At 43.0% G+C, this 18,581-nt stretch overlaps 1 protein-coding gene across 1 annotated transcript; it reads left to right on the top strand.

The window, feature by feature from the left end:
* Positions 1–542: 542 nt before the first annotated feature.
* Positions 543–13,057, top strand: LOC125719117 (uncharacterized). Its single transcript, XM_048993999.1, has 6 exons — positions 543–1,201; positions 5,646–5,771; positions 6,835–6,920; positions 7,054–7,116; positions 8,317–8,358; positions 12,738–13,057. Exons 2-6 carry the CDS (start codon positions 5,749–5,751, stop codon positions 13,055–13,057), a joined length of 534 nt encoding a protein of 177 aa, XP_048849956.1. The 5' UTR covers positions 543–1,201; positions 5,646–5,748.
* Positions 13,058–18,581: the final 5,524 nt, after the last annotated feature.

The raw sequence follows: 18,581 nt of genomic DNA, 5'->3' as shown, positions 1-18,581 counted from the left end.
AACATCTAAGTTAGTGTGCTTTTGGGGCTTGGATACACATTGCTCTCCTACTTTCACAGACCTAAAGTTAAAATCATGTCGCGAAGATATGTTACCTCCACGCCCATGCTGCCATAAGCTGGCCTTATCGATCACAAAACAATAGCCTATGTGTGACTAGGTCCTCATTCCCCCCCGCTGCGCCCATTGCCTGTCTGGCATGTCTAAACATGTGAAACAAAACTAGACCATATTATTTCACCGTAAAAACATGCTGGCTACGCTTTTACCGACATAAAATAGTGCATTTGCTTAAAATAACACGTTAAGAAAACACAGCTATTGTTTTTTATCATTTAAAATGCCATACCCTCTTTCACCTCTAGCTATACAAGTCCAGACCACCGTTAAAATTACACTTCTAAAAGTTTTATTATACTTAAAATGCATTTAAACCAGTACATTAATAAACACAGGTAATGTATTTTATTCTTTTAAAGACTAATGACCTCCGTATTGCTGGCATGTGCGGTACCATATATGGCATGGTTGCTGGTGGCCATATTGTTTAACCATGCGGCCCTGCTGAAAACATCACTCACGACATAATAGAGGGCTTGCAGCCATTCGTCGCCTGACATGTCTAAACATGTTGGCTGTGTTTTTACTGCTATAAAATAGCGCATTTGTTTAAAATAACAAACAGAACTATTGTAGGGGATTGCTGCGAGAGATTGCTGGGATACTGCGAGAGAGTGGTGTTGAGCTGCGGCGATTGTTTTGGGATTGTTTGTGATTGTTTTTGGGGTGTTTGGAACGTATTTTCCGAGTGTTTGTGTGCTTTAATTGTTTAGTGGGTGGCTGTGTTATTTCTATTTATTGTTCTTATTTTGGTCGGCGTGAGTGCTTGTCTGTCCTGTCTGTTTATTAACAGCGCGATTGTTACGGGCAGTGAGCTGCGTTTTCTGTTCGCGTTTAACTCCGTAAAAAACACCGGCGGGGCGAAATAGCTAATAATATCTAACGTCGGTAACGTTACTCAGCGCCAGAAAAGGACAGTTGCTCCTGAGCTTTGCTCGGTCGCCAGTCGGGGCCGGGAGGACATTTTCCACTTTTTTCCCCGCTCCGGCAGTAGGTTTTTTGTGGTTTTTCGACCTCCCAAGAGCAACTTCGATTTCGTTTTGTTTTTAGTTCATACTTGGTTCAAGCAGAAGTTCTTTTGGTAAGTAGTAGTAAATTTATCGGATTTAAAATTTTAAATAAAAATAATTAAGTTCCGTTTCAACCCAAGTAACTTATTTTAGTGTACTCGGCACTTTATTGCATTTAACGGTACGCTAATTAATCTTTAAAGTTAAATACGCTATATAAATTTACTGGGCTGGGAGTACGGGGTCATAGTGAGTTAGTTAATTATGGGGCCGGCTCAGTGTGGCGTTTGCAACATGTTTGCCCTTCTGGACGTTAGTGTCCAGTCGGACTTCATCTGCGACCGATGTAAGCTAGTGGACTCGCTCATGGTCAAGGTTCGCGACCTTGAGGAGCAACTGGCTCTCATCCAATGCAACAGTGAGTTAGAGGAGCAAGTTAATACGCCTTTTAGGGAGAAGGTGTGTACGCCACTAGCCGGGAGGGGGGAGAATGAAGAGCAGAGAGGTCGAGAGAGCTGGGTGACCGTAGGTCGTAGACGCAGGAAAGGGCGTACACACGTTGCAGAGGCGGCATCACCTGAGGTGACTGTGTCGAACAGGTTTCAGGTTCTTCCAGCTTTAGAGCCGGAACGGACTGGGGAGGCAGGTGGGCCCTTGGGCACTGAGGAGCCCCCTCCCCCCAGGAAGAGGGAGGTTGTGGTAGTGGGGGATTCCATTATTAGGGGAGTAGACAGTTATGTGTGCACGCGTGATAGAGGGTCCCGTACGGTGTCTTGCCTGCCTGGTGCCCAGGTAGGAGACTTTCCAGATCGTGTGGATAAGCTTTTGGCCCCAGCTGGGGTGGATCCAGTTGTCGTGGTGCATGTTGGCACCAACGACATAGGCAAGGGTAGAAGGGCTGTTCTGCAGGATAAATTTATAGAAGTCGCCAATAAGCTTAGAAGCAGAACGTCCACGGTGATATTCTCTGAAATACTCCCCGTGCCACGTGCAAGTCAGGCTAAGTTAGCTGAGATAAGGAAATTAAATGCGTGGCTAAAAGGATGGTGTAGGAAAGAGGGGTTTAGGTTTATGGGGCATTGGAGGACCTTCTGGAACAGGTGGGACCTGTTCAAGCCGGATGGGTTGCACCTGAACCAGAGGGGAACCAGTGTATTGGGGAGGCGTATGTGTAGAGTCGTTGAGGAATGTTTAAACTAGGGACTGGGGGGGCAGGGAGGTTAGTTAACTATGTCAGTGGGGGGAAACGGAAAGCCCCAAATAATCATATTGTAAGTGGGCACCGTAATAGGCCTACCCTTTGTTGTCTGTATTTAAACGCCAGAAGTATTAGGAATAAAATTCATGATTTAGAGGCTTTTATCTCATCGGACTCTTATGATATTATAGGAATAACTGAAACGTGGTTGAGTGAAAAGGATGGACAAGAATATAATATGGATGGTTACACGTTGTTCCGTAAGGATCGTATAGGGAAAAAGGGAGGTGGTGTTGCAGTATATGTAAAGGAAAACTTGCAGGCAAGGGAACTTACTGATATAAATAAAACTACGGAAGCAATATGGGTAAAATTAGATGCTAAAAACTCAAATAGCCTAATTGTCGGTGTTTGTTACAGAACACCTAATATAGCTGCTGAGGAAAGCAGATTGTTATACAGTGAGATTAGGACTATGAGCAATAAAAATGATGTGGTAGTTATGGGTGATTTTAATCTACCAGGAATGCAGTGGGACATTGTCACTGGCTCTTCAGAAAATGAACTGGAGATGGTGGAATTAGTACAGGATTGTTTTTTTACTCAGTTTGTTAACACCCCTACCAGGGGAGATGCCATTCTTGATCTTGTTCTCTCTAATAACCAGGACAGGATTGGTAAATTAGACGTTTTAGAACCACTTGACAGTAGCGATCATAACATGGTCAAATTTGAGGTTAAGTTTAGTGTTCGAAGAGCTAAGTCCAAATCAAAAATATATAATGTTAGGAAGGCTGACTTTAAGTGTATGAGACTAAAACTAGAAACTGTGAACTGGATGCAGTTAAATAACAAAACTGTTGAAGAGGCCTGGGAATTTTTTAAAAGCACATTATTGCAAGTGCAAGAGGACTTCATACCTGTTTCCAGCAAGAATAAATCTAGGAAATTGCAACCTAGGTGGTTTACTAGGGATATAAAGCATAAAGTAAGGAGGAAAATGGCTTTGTTCCAGCAATGGAAATTAACTGATGATGACAGAATTAAGCAGGAATATCTAAGTCTACAGGCTGAGTTAAAAAATGATATTAGACGAGCTAAAAGAAATGTCGAAAGGATGGTTGCATTGGAAGCTAAGGATGACGTTAAAAGTTTCTTCCAGTATTTTAACTCTCAAAGAGCTCTAAAACCTGAAATTACTAATCTGCAGGATAGTAAGGGTCTTATAATAGTAAACGACATTGATATAGCAAATGAGTTCAATGATAGTTTTGCACGGGTATTCACTGTTGAGGACCTTAGTAATTTACCAGTTATTACCTATCCAGCATTGTCTATAGCTAATATATATATAACTGAAGCAGATGTTTTGCAAAGCCTAGCTAAGCTCAAAATAAATAAATCACAGGGCCCTGATGGCATCTTACCTATAGTGTTAAAAGAGATGAGGGATATTATTTGCCGACCCTTAACTTTACTGTTTCAAAAATCCTTATCTGAAGGTGTGGTACCTTCTGATTGGAAGCACGCCTTCATAACGCCTATTTTAAAAAAAGGGGATAGAAGTAATTTGTCTAACTATAGGCCAATCAGTCTAACTTGTATAACTGGTAAAGTTATGGAGGCTATAATCAAAGAGAAAATGATAGATTACCTGGACTCCAATAACATTTTGCGGGATAGCCAGCATGGATTTAGAAGAGGTAGATCCCGTTTAACAAATCTGTTGGAGTTTTTTGAGGAAGCTACTCAGGAAGTTGATAAGAAGGCCTATGATGTCATCTACTTAGATTTCCAAAAGGCTTTTGATGTTGTCCCCCACAAGAGGCTCCTACTTAAACTCAAAGCGACTGGTATTTTAGGTACCGTAGCGACCTGGATTGATAACTGGTTAACAGATAGGAAACAGCGAGTAGTTATAAGAGGCACAATGTCACAGTGGGCTTGCGTTCATAGTGGGGTACCGCAGGGTTCGATTTTAGGACCACTATTGTTCCTAATTTACATAAATGATATGGATACCAATATATACAGTAAACTGGTGAAATTTGCAGATGACACCAAGGTGGGTGGTGTAGCAGATACTGAATTAGTGGCTCAGCAGCTACAGCGGGATCTTGATTTAATTAGTGACTGGGCCGATACCTGGCAGATGAAATTTAACGTCGATAAATGTAAGGTACTCCATCTAGGGAGCAGAAATATAAAGTACAGGTATTTCATGGGTGTCACTGAAATAAAGGTAGCTGATCATGAGAAAGACCTTGGTGTGTATGTTGATGCTTCCAAGTCCCATTCTCGCCAGTGTGGGGAAGCAATAAAAAAGGCCAATAGGATGTTGGGGTATATCTCCAGGTGTGTGGAGTTTAAGTCAAGGGAGGTAATGCTAAGATTATACAATTCCTTGGTGAGACCTCACCTAGAATATTGTGTGCAGGTTTGGTCACCATATCTTAAAAAGGACATTGTGGCCTTAGAAAAGGTGCAGCGTAGGGCCACAAAAATGATTCCTGGTCTTAGAGGAATGTCATACGAGGAACGGTTACTTGAGCTAAATCTGTTCAGTCTCAAGCAAAGGAGATTGAGGGGGGACATGATCCAGGTATATAAGATTCTAACAGGTTTGGATGCTATTCAACCAAATAGTTACTTCAGCATTAGTTTAAATACACGAACTCGTGGCCATAGGTGGAAATTAGCGGGAGAACATTTCAAGCTGGATTTAAGGAAGCACTTCTTTACGCAGCGTGTAGTCAGAGTATGGAATAGCCTTCCTGATAATGTAGTGCAAGCTGAATCCTTGGGTTCCTTTAAATCAGAGCTAGATAAGATTTTAACGACTCTGAGCTATTAGTTTAGTTCTCCCCAAGCGAGCTTGATGGGCCGAATGGCCTCCTCTCGTTTGTATAGTTCTTATGTTCTTATTTTACCATTTAAAGACGCCAGACCCCTCTTTCATTTCTAGCTAAAAAAGATCAACGCGCCTGGAGCACCGTTAAAAGCACGCTTATGAAAGTTGTTATCCTGAAAATGCATTTAAATTATTTGTTCATAAATACCTTTAAATGTAATTGAATTACATTTGCCTGAGGAGAAAGGCCTGAAATCTTCACTGCTTCTAATGATCGTGTTTGTTGTACTTAATTATATATTTTAAACTAAACTCCCGCTGCTCCACTGCCAGGCTGCCTGAATGGCCATGGGCAGTGTGAGGGGGAGGGCGGAAATTTAATACAATTCATAAAAATGATTGTGACCAATAAGTAGCCCTACTATTGCACCTTTTCATTTTATTTTTTTCTGCTGTTTCCCTGCAGATTAACGTGAGACACGGTTGTGTAGTAAGAAGTGGTACCGAATTGAAATTATGATCTATTCATGTCTTTGCTTTTTGAATATTTAAATAAGCAGCAGTTCTAAATGTTTATGATCGAAAGCACCAGGTAGTGTAAAGCGTGATGAAATTCAGGCGTATGGCATGAAGCGGGATCCAAATGAAATAATTTCAGGTTTAAACCTCGCTTGTGTTCAGAATAAAACATAAAATAGAAAATCTAGAACTACACTCACCACTAGAGGGTGTTAATGGCCTCAACATGATGGCTGTAAAACATGACAACAGAATATATTGTTGTTGCTCATATATACACTGTAATTCTCTTTATCTTCTACATTTTAAAAAGTTTTCTTTTACTTTGAAAAAAATAATCAAAGCATTGTTTGTTTCTTAAGAGTTTTGTTCCAATTAATGAACATTATGCCAGAATTTCAGAAACATTTTCAGAACTTCACTTGATTTCCATCTGAGTTTAAATGAGTTCTTGAAAAGTGGATGTGTAGCCTGCAATACACTCACATAGCATACAACCTGCTCCCTTCTTCTTGCCTAAGTTTACTAATCAGATATGGAATAGGCATGCCTTTAAAAAGAGTGTGTTGACATAATGCAGTCAGAATGAAAGTGAAAGTATTTCTCCTCCCCCTTTATTAGTCTAGGTCAGCTTGCAACCCATTTCTCCCTCAGAGAGGCACTGGCAGTCATCAAACTGTAAGTCTGTATTCCTCTGCTGTTTATTTACTCGGGAGTTTTAGAGAACAGGAAAAACACAGAGGCAGTGATAGAGCGCTGTGAAAACTGAGATCATGGTTAGGTCAGCTGTTCAGATTCGTCTGATTTTGTTGCCTTCGACACGATAGTTATTAAATTGGTGATTTTATTGTACTAGAATATTCTTGCCTAAATTAGCATGAAGAAATGTGGGAAATGCTGCCATACTGTCAGCGTCATAATGTAACTACTCTGCAAGCTGCTTTACATAGAAATAATCGGCTTTATCTGAGGAACATTCATACCAAAGAGGTGATTTGAGTTTTTCATGTATGATTGACTAGTACTTTCTAGAAAAAGTAGCATCATTTTTTTAGGTTAATTGATTTCAGTGTATTAATATATGCTAAAAGAAGAAAATAACTTCATTAAATGACTATTTTTCTAATTCTTTTCAGGAATATAGAAGCATCGCCTAAGAAGATGGTGTCACATCTATGCCTTTTTGTTTTTGCTGTGTTTGGCCTCAGATCGATCATAGCCGGTGTGTATGTCTTACACTCTCCAATTTACTCCCCAAATCCAAATTTGAAAAAACTATTTAAGTGTTAATTGATTATATTTTCCTGTATATTATGAGTTTTTTTACTGTATGTTTATTATGCTGAATTTTTCAGATAAGGTGAAGTGTAAGACTTCGGTTGACAGCAGAACTGCAGTTTTGGACTGCCACATACCATGTAAAGATCCAACTTTGATTCATTTTCTGAAGTGGACTAAGAATCAGTCGATACTTGCACTATACAATGGGTCCAGTTACACACATACGAATCGCACTGGATTCAGGCAGCCATGGAGTGCCAGCTCCCAGGACATTTCTCTCCAGATACACGACATTACAAAGGAAGACAGCGGGGAATATATCTATTCTGTAATTAGTGATTGTGAGATTCTTACGGATTCTGTCCATTTGGAGATTCCAGGTAAATATCATACATTCATGTACATTTAGCAAAATAATATTCAAACTTTTGAGCATTATTGAATTATATTGCTGGTCTATTATTCCTACCAAGAGTGTCATGCAATGGGCTTTTTGGGATGGGCTACATGATGAATGTGGTGATGGATGGATGGATGGATGGAAGATTAAAAAACTGTTTCCTTACTTCCACAGATCTGACAACTACTTCTCCAGTACAGAAAGAACCGGACAATGGTGAGAAACGCTGATTTTTATTATTAACTTTGTCACTGAATTATTTTTCAATCACAATGGCAAATAGCCGGTGTGTATGTCTTACACTCTCCAATTTACTCCCCAAATCCAAATTTGAAAAAACTATTTAAGTGTTAATTGATTATATATTTCCTGTATATTATGAGTTTTTTTTACTGTATGTTTATTATGCAGAATTTTTCAGATAAGGTGAAGTGTAAGACTTCGGTTGACAGCAGAACTGCAGTTTTGGACTGCCACATACCATGTAAAGATCCAACTTTGATTCATTTTCTGAAGTGGACTAAGAATCAGTCGATACTTGCACTATACCATGGGTCCAGTTACACACATACGAATCGCACTGGATTCAGGCAGCCATGGAGTGCCAGCTCCCAGGACATTTCTCTCCAGATACACGACATTACAAAGGAAGACAGCGGGGAATATATCTATTCTGTAATTAGTGATTGTCAGACTCTTACGGGTTCTGTCCATTTGGAGATTCCAGGTAAATATCATACATTCATGTACATTTAGCAAAATAATATTCAAACTTTTGAGCATTATTGAATTATATTGCTGGTCTATTATTCCTACCAAGAGTGTCATGCAATGGGCTTTTTGGGATGGGCTACATGATGAATGTGGTGATGGATGGATGGATGGATGGATGGATGGATGGATGGAAGATTAAAAAACTGTTTCCTTACTTCCACAGATCTGACAACTACTTCTCCAGTACAGAAAGAACCGGACAATGGTGAGAAACGCTGATTTTTATTATTAACTTTGTCACTGAATTATTTTTCAATCACAATGGCAAATAGCCGGTGTGTATGTCTTACACTCTCCAATTTACTCCCCAAATCCAAATTTGAAAAAACTATTTAAGTGTTAATTGATTATATATTTCCTGTATATTATGAGTTTTTTTTACTGTATGTTTATTATGCAGAATTTTTCAGATAAGGTGAAGTGTAAGACTTCGGTTGACAGCAGAACTGCAGTTTTGGACTGCCACATACCATGTAAAGATCCAACTTTGATTCATTTTCTGAAGTGGACTAAGAATCAGTCGATACTTGCACTATACCATGGGTCCAGTTACACACATACGAATCGCACTGGATTCAGGCAGCCATGGAGTGCCAGCTCCCAGGATATTTCTCTCCAGATACACGACATTACAAAGGAAGACAGCGGGGAATATATCTATTCTGTAATTAGTGATTGTCAGACTCTTACGGGTTCTGTCCATTTGGAGATTCCAGGTAAATATTATCATACATTCATGTACATTTAGCAAAATAATATTCAAACTTTTGAACATTATTGAATTATATTGCTGGTCCATTATTCCTATCAAGAGTGTCATGCAATGGGCTTTCTGGGATGGGCTACATGATGAATGTGGTTATAGATGGATGGATGGATGGATGGATGGATGGATGGAAGATTAAAAAACTGTTTCCTTACTCCCACAGATCTGACAACTACTTCACCGGTACAGAAAGAACCAGATAATGGCGAGAAACCTTTTTTATTATTTATATATTTTTTTATTTTTATTATTAACTTTGTCACTGAATTATTTTTCAGTTAAAATGACAAATATTTCATCAATGCTAAGCAATCATTATATGGACTCTGTCTCTTTTTTCAGTATCCAAAACAAAAACTGAGACAAATCACTTAAAACAAGAAGGGACATAAAAAGTTCTGCCTGTGGTTGGGATTCTCACAGCTGTTCTTGTGTTGGGGATACTTGTCTTATGGAAGAGGAATAACATTCCATTTTCATGCGCCACATCAGAAAAAGGTGAATCCAAAAGCAATTGCACTGAGCGCACGGCTGAAGAAGGACTATTACAGACAAATCAGGGCACAGACATACAGTCAGGTCCATAAATATTGGGACATCGACACAATTCTAATCTTTTTGGCTCTATACACCACTACAATGGATTTGAAATGAAATGAACAAGATGTGCTTTAACTGCAGACTTTCAGCTTTAATTTGAGGGCACTTACATACAAATCAGGTGAACGGTGTAGGAATTACAGCAGTTTGTATATCTGCCACCCACTTTTTACGGGACCAAAAGTAATGGGACAATTGGCTGCTCAGCTGTTCCATGGCCAAGTGTGTGTCATTCCCTCATTATCTAATTTACAAGGAGCAGATAAAAGGTCTAGAGTTCATTTCAAGTGTGCTATTTGCATTTGGAATCCGTTGCTGTCAACTCTCAATATGAGATGCAAAGAGCTGTCACTATCAGTGAAACAAGCCGTCATTAGGCTGAAAAATAAAAACAAACCCATCAGAGAGATAGCAAATACATTAGTGTGGCCAAATCAACTGTTTGGAACATTCTTAAAAAGAAAGATCGCACCGGTGAGCTCAGCAACACCAAAAGAGTTGCAAGACCACGGAAAACAACTGTGGTGGATGACCGAAGAAATCTTTCCCTGGTGAAGAAAAACCCCTTCAGAACAGTTGGCCAGATCAAGAACACTCTCCAGGAAGTAGGTGTATGTGTGTCAAGGTCAACAATCAAGAGAAGACTTCACCAGAGTGAATACAGAGGGTTCAACTAAAGATGTAAACCATTGGTGAGCCTCAAAAACAGGAAGGCCAGATTAGAGTTTGCCAAACAACATCTAAAAAAGCCTTTACAGTTCTGGAACAACATCCTATGGACAGATGAGACAAAGATCAACTTGTACCAAAGTGATGGGAAGAGAAGAGTATGGAGAAGGAAAGGAACTGCTTATGATCCAAAACATACCACATCATCAGTGAAGTATGGTGGTGGTAGTGTCATGGCGTGGGCATGTATGGCTGCCACTGGAACTGGTTCCCTTGTATTTATTGATGATGTGCCTGCTGACAAAAGCAGCAGGATGAATTCTGAAGTGTTTCGGGCAATATTATCTGCTCATATTCAGCCAAATGCTTCAGAACTCATTGGACGGTGCTTCATAGTGCAGATGGACAATGACCTGAAGCATACTGCGAAAGCAACCAAAGAGTTTTTTAAGGCAAAGAAGTAGAATGTTATGCAATGGCCAAGTCAATCACCTGACCTGAATCTGATTGAGCGTGCATTTCACTTGCTAAAGACAAAACTGAAGGGGAAAAGCCCCAAGAAGAAACAGGAACTGAGGACAGTTGCAGTAGAGGCCTGGCAGAGCATCACTAGGGATGTAACCCAGCGTTTGATGATGCCTGTGCATTCCGGACTTCAGGCTGTAATTGACTGCAAAGGATTTGCAACCAAGTATTAAAGAATGAAAGTTTGATTTATGATTGTTAATTTGTCCCATTACTTTTGGTCCCTTAAAAAGTGGGTGGCAGATATACAAACTGCTGTAATTCCTACACCGTTCACCTGATTTGTATGTAAATACCCTCAAATTAAAGCTGAAAGTCTGCAGTTAAAGCACATCTTGTTCATTCCATTTCAAATCCATTGAGGTGGTGTATAGAGCCAAAAAGATTAGAATTGTGTCGATGTCCCAATATTTATGGACCTGACTGTATATGCATTCACACCTGGCCACCCCCCCCCCCCCACCCCCTTTTATGGCGGATGTATCTGTTGCATTGTTCATCAAATTACCAGGCGAATGCGAATAGCGATCTTCAGGTGAGAGCGGTACTACACGCCTCCGATGCAGGTAAAACAATGAAAGGTGACATGGTATACTTTTTTGTCGATTTAACCTAATTTTGAAAACTTTAATACTTCTGATAATGGACGTTTTGAAAAGAAGACAGATTGCAGATTTAGTCAGCGTTTTTATCATGATTTTACATGAAGATTTCAGTGAGATATAAACTGAAATAGATGCGAAAAGTACATTGTGTCGCTGACGACACTCATAGGACTGCAGTTTCAACTGTAACCCCTCCCCTGCTGAGCTGGGGTTTCAGTTATGAACTGAAATACACGAGAAAAATACACGGCATCACCGACGATGCCGTCGACTCCAGAGGGTGAAATAAGCATGTAAATCATTCCAGTATGCAAAATCTGCCAAACATTAAAAGAAGGAGAAGAAGAAATGAAAAGCTATTTGCATATTTCAGGGTAACGAAACTGCCTAAAATGTTTGTACTTAACACCATAATACTCAAAATGAAATAACTAAAAATATTTCTAAATAAATAAACATTTTGATAATTAATGTGCCATTTTATCCATCCATCCATCACCACCCACTTGTCAGTGATCCATGTCGCGGGGGTAGCAACTTCAGGAGAGATACCCAGACCTCCCTCTCCCCGGCCACCTCTACTAGCTCTTTGGGGGGGACGCCGAGGCGTTCCCAGGCCAGCCGTGAAATATAATCCCTCCAGGGTGTCCTGGGTCTGCCCCAGGGCCTCCACCCTGTAGGACATGCACAGAATACTTCTCCACGTAACTGCCCAGGAGGCATCCGCACCAGGTGTCCAAACCACCTTAACTGGCTCCTTTTGATGTGGAGGAGCAGCGGTTCTACTCTGAGACTCTCCTGGGAATCCAAACTTCTCACCCCATCACTAAGGGAGAGCTCAGACCCCCTGCTTTGCTTTCAGACTCAGTTCTTTTTTAGCCATGACGTATCGGTTAAGCGCCTGCAAAACTGCTCCAATCCGTCCATCCAGCTCTCAATCTCTTCTACCCTCATCCGTGAATGAGATCCCGATATACTTGAACTACTCCACTTGAGGCAGTACCTGCTCCCTGACCTGAAGAGGGCAATCCACTCATTTCCGGCTAAGATCCATGGTCTCGGACTTGGAGGTGCTAATCCTCATCCCCACCGCTTTGCACTCGGCTCTGAACCACCCCAGAGCTCGCTGGAGGTCCCCAGCAGATGAAGCCAACAGGACCACGTCATTCGCAAAAATCAGCAACGCAATCCTGAGGCCACCAAACTGGACATTCTGTTGCCCTTTTATTTAAAATAATTCTGTAAAAGGTATTCTATTTCATAATCTTTGTCTTTAAATAGTATTTCAGAATAATGATTTTCATTAGACAGTCATTTCTTACAGACCGCTCCGGGGATGCCCCATTGTCATTACCCCATTGGTTCCTGCTCCTGAGGTTCCTGCTCTGCCTTCCATGGCTCCTGCTCTGCCCTCCGTAGTTCCTGTACCAGTGGATCCTGCTGCGCCCTCCATGGTTCCTGTCCTGGTGGTTTCTGCTCCACCTTCCATGGTTCCTGTCCCCGCTCCAGTTCCTGCTCCACTTAACCCTGCTCCCATGCCCCCGGCTCCTGTTGCTGAGGAGGTCCCTGATCCTCCGGACCCTGCTCCCGTGCTCCCAGCTCCCATGACCCCAGTCCCTGTCCCTGAAGAGATCCTGGACTATCGGACCACCGCTCCTCCCCCCTTGGTGGAGGAGGAGCTTGAGTGGTACCCCTTGGGGATTTTCCTGATTGCCCCACTGAACCCCTACAGTGGGTAACCCCAACCACCACCCCAGCATGGCAGATCCTGGCTGGGCCCTTGTCTCTCGGTCTCACAGAGTAATACGTGTGATCCAAAACATTTCACAATTCACCCAAAAGTGACTCATGCTGCCTGTCATGCTTCATTCATCCTACCCTCCCGTCGACTACACCCCCTCGTTAACCTCCTTTGGAGTCCCCGTGTTAACCAGCTATTTCCGGTTGCTATTGTTAGTTCAGTATATTTCAGCAAGCGTTCGAGTACGTTTCCTGTGTCCTGTCATTAACGTTGCATCTGTTCCCCTGCAAATAAAACCCTTTTTTTTGTATCCACGGCTTCCATCGTCTGCTTCCCTGTGCCGATCCGTGACAGCTACCATAACAATGACAAATGCTGTCACCCAAAAACACTACTGGGGCACTCAGTGTCCAATGGGCTAAAAAACATTCAGCATTGCAAATTGCATGTATAAAGTGTGGCTGTATCCTCCAGTTTGGCACGAATTACTGTCATGTTGCATTGTAAAAATAAAATAAACAAGAACTATTTTTGCATGTAAAAATTGTAATACCAACCAATTCTGAAATGCTGCAATATATTTCATTAGAAATCATGTAGGTGTGGCAGTTTCTTTTTTGCAGTATGTAAATATTTCATGCCTAGCAGACGGAGACAGTTTGTTACAGTTGAGTATAATATAGTAAAACTGTACCGAGTGTTTTACTATAATAGAAACCAATGAGCCATGTTTTACTGTAATGTAGAAATACATGATAAATAAATGAATCACAAATGCAACAGTGTAATTCAGTGGACATTATTTTTTTTGTCCACAAAGTGCAATATCTACTGTATTACCCCCCCCCAAAAAAAAAAAAAATACAATCAATTACACTAACAAAAAATACACATCCTGTCTGTCAATGGCCCAGAACGTAAAACTATTGGATTGGTCTAATCCATTCTATCCTCAGCATTTGGCCATAGATTTTCATCAACATCACATTGGATGTTACCCTTTGCCATACACATAGGAAAGAATCTCTTAGAGTGTCTTATCCAGCCCTGGATGTCCTCTGCAGTTATGTCCATACACCCAGCCATCACTGCATCTAGTAATGACATATGGTCATGTGGGCGGCGGGCATACACTTTCCATCTCCATGCAGAAAAAAATTCCTCAATTGAGTTGAGGAAAGGTGAGTAGGGTGGCAGGAATAATGGCATCATCTTGGGGTGGTCTGTAAACCATGCAGTGACCTGTCAAGAGTGGTGAAAGGCCACATTGTCTCATACAATCGCATATGTTGGTAAATTTTGCTTTACTTCATCTCATGGGGCAGTAAGTTTTTCCCACAGTTCATCAAGAAAAGTGACCAGGAGGACTGTGTTTATGGGCCAATTACAGCCTCGTGCAGATGTAGTCCTTCTGCAGATATTGCTGCACACATAGTGATGTTAGCGCTCCATCTCACTCGCCTCAAGTCCCATAACTCTCTTCAGTAAATTAGAGAACACACAATGTCACAAATTGCACAATTTACTGCTGTGCAAAAAGTAAATGTCTTTCTGTTCTGTATCGGTCAAACTCACCTGGATGTATTGGCGAGTTCCTTGCCACGTTCCGAGTATCTTTCAAATGGGACAATGTACAACTGCTTCATCCGTATCTGATGTTTACTTAACACTCTCGCAATAGTTGTTGTGCTAACAGTGTTGATGTTGGCAAATATGTTGTTATCACCAATAATGTTACTGCAGATTTCTCTCAGCCTTATACTGTTATTGGCGATCACCATCTGTACCACAGCACCATCCTGCGTGGAAAGTCTTCCTCTCCCTCCTGTGGGAGGTAAATGCTGGATCCTACAGTATTGGGTTGTAGTAAGACAAACGTGCACTGATGCATCACTTTTTTTTCCCAGAGACTTCCATCATATCACTCCACTACAGTAATATACACATTAATCAAATGCCTTCAGTCAGAATGCTTCCCAATAAAACCCTCGTCTCCTGCATTACGGGGTCTGCCACTTCCCTTCACAGCATCACAGTTAAGCATCACAACATCCATTTTTCACTAGCTAAAGCAAAATGCCAATGGAAAATGGCAAATTTCTAGATAGGTGCTTAGCTGAAATTACAGGCAGGTCTGGGTTTTCATTCAGCTTTCCAGCTTCAACAGTCCCTGTAGTTACAGTACTTCACTGTAAGTTGTTTTTGATAAAAGTGTCTGCTAAATGAATAAATGTAAATGCTTTACTGTACTACATGTGTTGCCATATCCACTGTTTTTGCACAGAATACATTGTGTTGCCTTGCAAAAAGGAAAGGGAAACTCCATGGCCTCATCTGTATAGATGGTGTAGATGGTGAAGAAGCAGCAAAGAAAAACAAAATTATGAAATTTCTACTAAAAGCATAATTATTTGTGTTAGTGGAAGTGCATAGTGTCCTTTGTCTGTCAAAATGCAGCATGTTTCATTTTACAGTGCTCTAAATTTCATTAGGTTTTGACCTGAAAGTTAACTATTTTGAACAGATTAACTAAACGTCTGAAAAATCAGCTGTAGTTGTACAAAGTTTTGCTGGTGGCAAACACTGACTGAGAGAAGTATTCATGAAATTTGGGGGAAGTGGTGATTGAATGCATATTGTGTCAAAGCAATGCAAATGTATACATAGTTTAGCTCACATGGTCCAATGGTATGGTGCATGTGTTAAGTGTTGTGAAAGAGTGGACATGGCATTGAGACTCGTGTTAAAATGATTGGAAAAAAACTGTAATCTGGAGAGATACACAGATCTAGCAATCATTAGAGCTTGTCATCCTCCGTGTGAATATTAAAATCGCCAGCAAATCACAGCTTTGTCAGTAGTGACCACCAGATTTGTTAGAAAATCTGCAAACTCCTTAAGAGAATTACTGTAGAGACCAGGTGGTCTATACGCAATAACAATGATGATTGGCGGTGAAGGACTACAAGGAGATGAGCCAATAAAAATAAGAACAAGAATTTCAAACGTGCTGTAACCACTTTTCTCAGACACTTCTAGGTTAGACTGAAATATTGCAGCAACCTCACCATCTTTGCCATTTGGTCGAGGGTAAGGCTTATAACTGCACTCAGCTGGAGAAGATTTATTTAGTGCCATGAATTCATTCGGTTTAAACCAGGTTTATGGTCGTTTATACTGCTTCGCCTGCCACCCGGACTTGGCTCTGGCTCCTAGTGCCTGTGTTCTCTGAAGATGGTTTGAAACTAGCTGAAGGTAAAGTGAGGAGTAGTACAGAGGCTGTCATAAAAAGACAAACAGAACCTTATGAATGAGTGAACAGTATGGTCACTGTTGTGGAGCCAAACAAAATAAGAATTTACATCGACCCTCAAGACCATAATGCAGTACATGTCCATGTTCATTCTCAACCTAGCTGAAATCTGTGGGACCTGGTGGACTCGTGAGGCCAAGAACTGAGGCAGAAACTGGGCAGGGTCCAGAAAGGGATCAACTGGATGTCGAGAGGACAACTGGACCAGGACCAAAGGGCACAGAGTGACCCATAGGGCATGAACCAGAGCTGGAACCAGAGCAGGAACAGGTTGGTGCTATGGGAACTGCTGAGCAGGGGGGATGTCACTGGGCCCACAGGGCAAGGGGGTACCGCCAGGACTTCTAGACCAGAACCCATGGACATAAAGGCACCTGTCAGGCAAGAGCTGAGATGGGGCAGGAACTGGAAACTGAGGGACCTTTGATGCAGGAGCCGGAACTAGCCCGGCTGCCTTGGAAGATATCTCCCCTCATCAGGAGAGAAAGGCTTGGCCCGCCCCTCTTCAGAACTTTCCCCCAGCACTGGGGACCTTTTCAGAGTCCCACACCAGGTCCTCTGGGGAAATGTCCTCTAGGCTTGATTCCTCCAGGCCAGTGGCTTCTGGAGTTTTGGATGCAGGGTAAGTGCCTGCCAGAGAGTCAGGGCCAGAGTTGGTGGCAGCCGGCGTGTCAGATACAGGGCTGTTGGTGGTCTGTGTGTCAGGCGCAGGACTGGCAACGGCCACCAGGTGACAACAGTTAGGAGAGGTACTGAACAACCACCAGCTGCCATGTGGTGGGCACAGGTGTGGAGTCCAGTCGAGGCATATACCTTACGCTGGGGTGGGACCCAGCAGTGGAGTACCTCGCCCCTTAAGACCCTGCCGCACCCCTCCTCCAGCAACCTACTCTTGGGGGAGTCCTGAAAACACCAGTGAGGGCTACAGGGAGGGGGTATCAACTCCTTGGAGTCAGGGTCCCAGACCAGGAGCAGGCAGCAGAGCATGCGGGGACCATCTGGGTGACCATAGATGAGCAAAGAGGGACCAACAAGGTGATGGCTGTGGGTGAGCAGTCAGGGGGTGATGGCTGCAGGCAGGGCGAGTTAGGCAGGGGTCATCTGGGTGATGGCTTTGGGCAAGCAAGCAGGCTGAGCGGCCACAGGCAAGCAGGCAGGAGGAGGTACCGATGAAGCTACGGCCACGGGCAAGCAGGCAGGGGCCATCTGGGTGAGCAGACGAGCAGATATGACTGCTGGTAACTGTGTGGCAGGAGAAGGGATGACAGCAGAAAGACCCTTCTGGGTGACTGAGATGAGAGCTGGTACTCGTTCAGGTAACCCATCAGTGGGCGTAGCGCGGCAGGATCCTCTGTTGGCGGGTGTAGCATGGGGGGATCCTCCAGTGGTGGGCACAGCACAGCAGATCCTTGGGCAGAGGGCACAACACGGCAGCGAGCATGGCTCAACAGGGACCTCAGACAGTGAACAAGGCTCAATAGGGATACCTGGGCAGGGTGCTAGCAAACTCCACGAAGAGCTTGTCTAGGCTGGGTGCTGGCAACGCAGCAAATGCTGAGTGGCTGCGGGCAGGTAGGCAGGCAAGTCGGCGTGACTGCTGGCAACTGTGTGGCAGGAGTCAGGATAAGAGTGGAAAGGCCCTTCTGGGGAACTGCGAGGCGAGAGCTGGCACTCCCTCAGAGGGCGACCGCAAGGTGAGGACCTCTGTCGGCAGGCACAGCATGGCGGGATCCACCGGTGGTGGGCACAGTATGGCAGGGGCCTTGCACAGCAGGCAAGGCACAGCAGGAACGTAGGGCAGCAAACAAGGCATAGCAGGAACCTCAGGCAGCTCAACAGGGACCTTGGGCAGTGAATAAGGCACAATAGGCATATCTGGGCCAGGTGCTAGCAAGGCAGTGAAGGCTGAGTGGCCACGGATGGGCCAAGCATTTGTGGAGAGGAGACAGCCTCACCTGGGCTGGGTGCTTGCAGAACAGTGACCTCCTCTGGGCCAGACATTGCTGGAGCAGTGCTGGCCTCTTCCAAGTCAGGCATTCGTGGAGCAGTGGCAACCTCTTCCGAGTTGGGCGCTCGTGGAATGGCAGTGGCTTCTCCTGAGTCGGGCATTAGCGGAGATGTGGTGAGCTCCTTTGGACTGGGTACTGCTGCATTAGGGTCCGTCGGCCTTGTAGCTCTCATTTTCCTCAGACAGGAGCTCACTGAAGGT

This window comes from Brienomyrus brachyistius, chromosome 1, assembly GCF_023856365.1.
Source record: "Brienomyrus brachyistius isolate T26 chromosome 1, BBRACH_0.4, whole genome shotgun sequence".
NCBI lineage: Eukaryota > Metazoa > Chordata > Actinopteri > Osteoglossiformes > Mormyridae > Brienomyrus > Brienomyrus brachyistius.
Note: the sequence above shows the minus strand (reverse complement) of the source record. Positions and strands in the feature narration are given on the sequence as shown.

Excerpts from the sequence above, each read along its gene's own strand:
- LOC125719117 (XM_048993999.1), top strand. The coding sequence starts at position 5,749 with ATGTTTATGATCGAAAGCACCAG. Across the intron at positions 6,921-7,053 it reads CCTCAGATCGATCATAGCCG|ATAAGGTGAAGTGTAAGACT; the intron begins GTGTGTATGTCT and ends TGAATTTTTCAG. Across the intron at positions 8,359-12,737 it reads ACAGAAAGAACCGGACAATG|TTCCTGTACCAGTGGATCCT; the intron begins GTGAGAAACGCT and ends TGCCCTCCGTAG.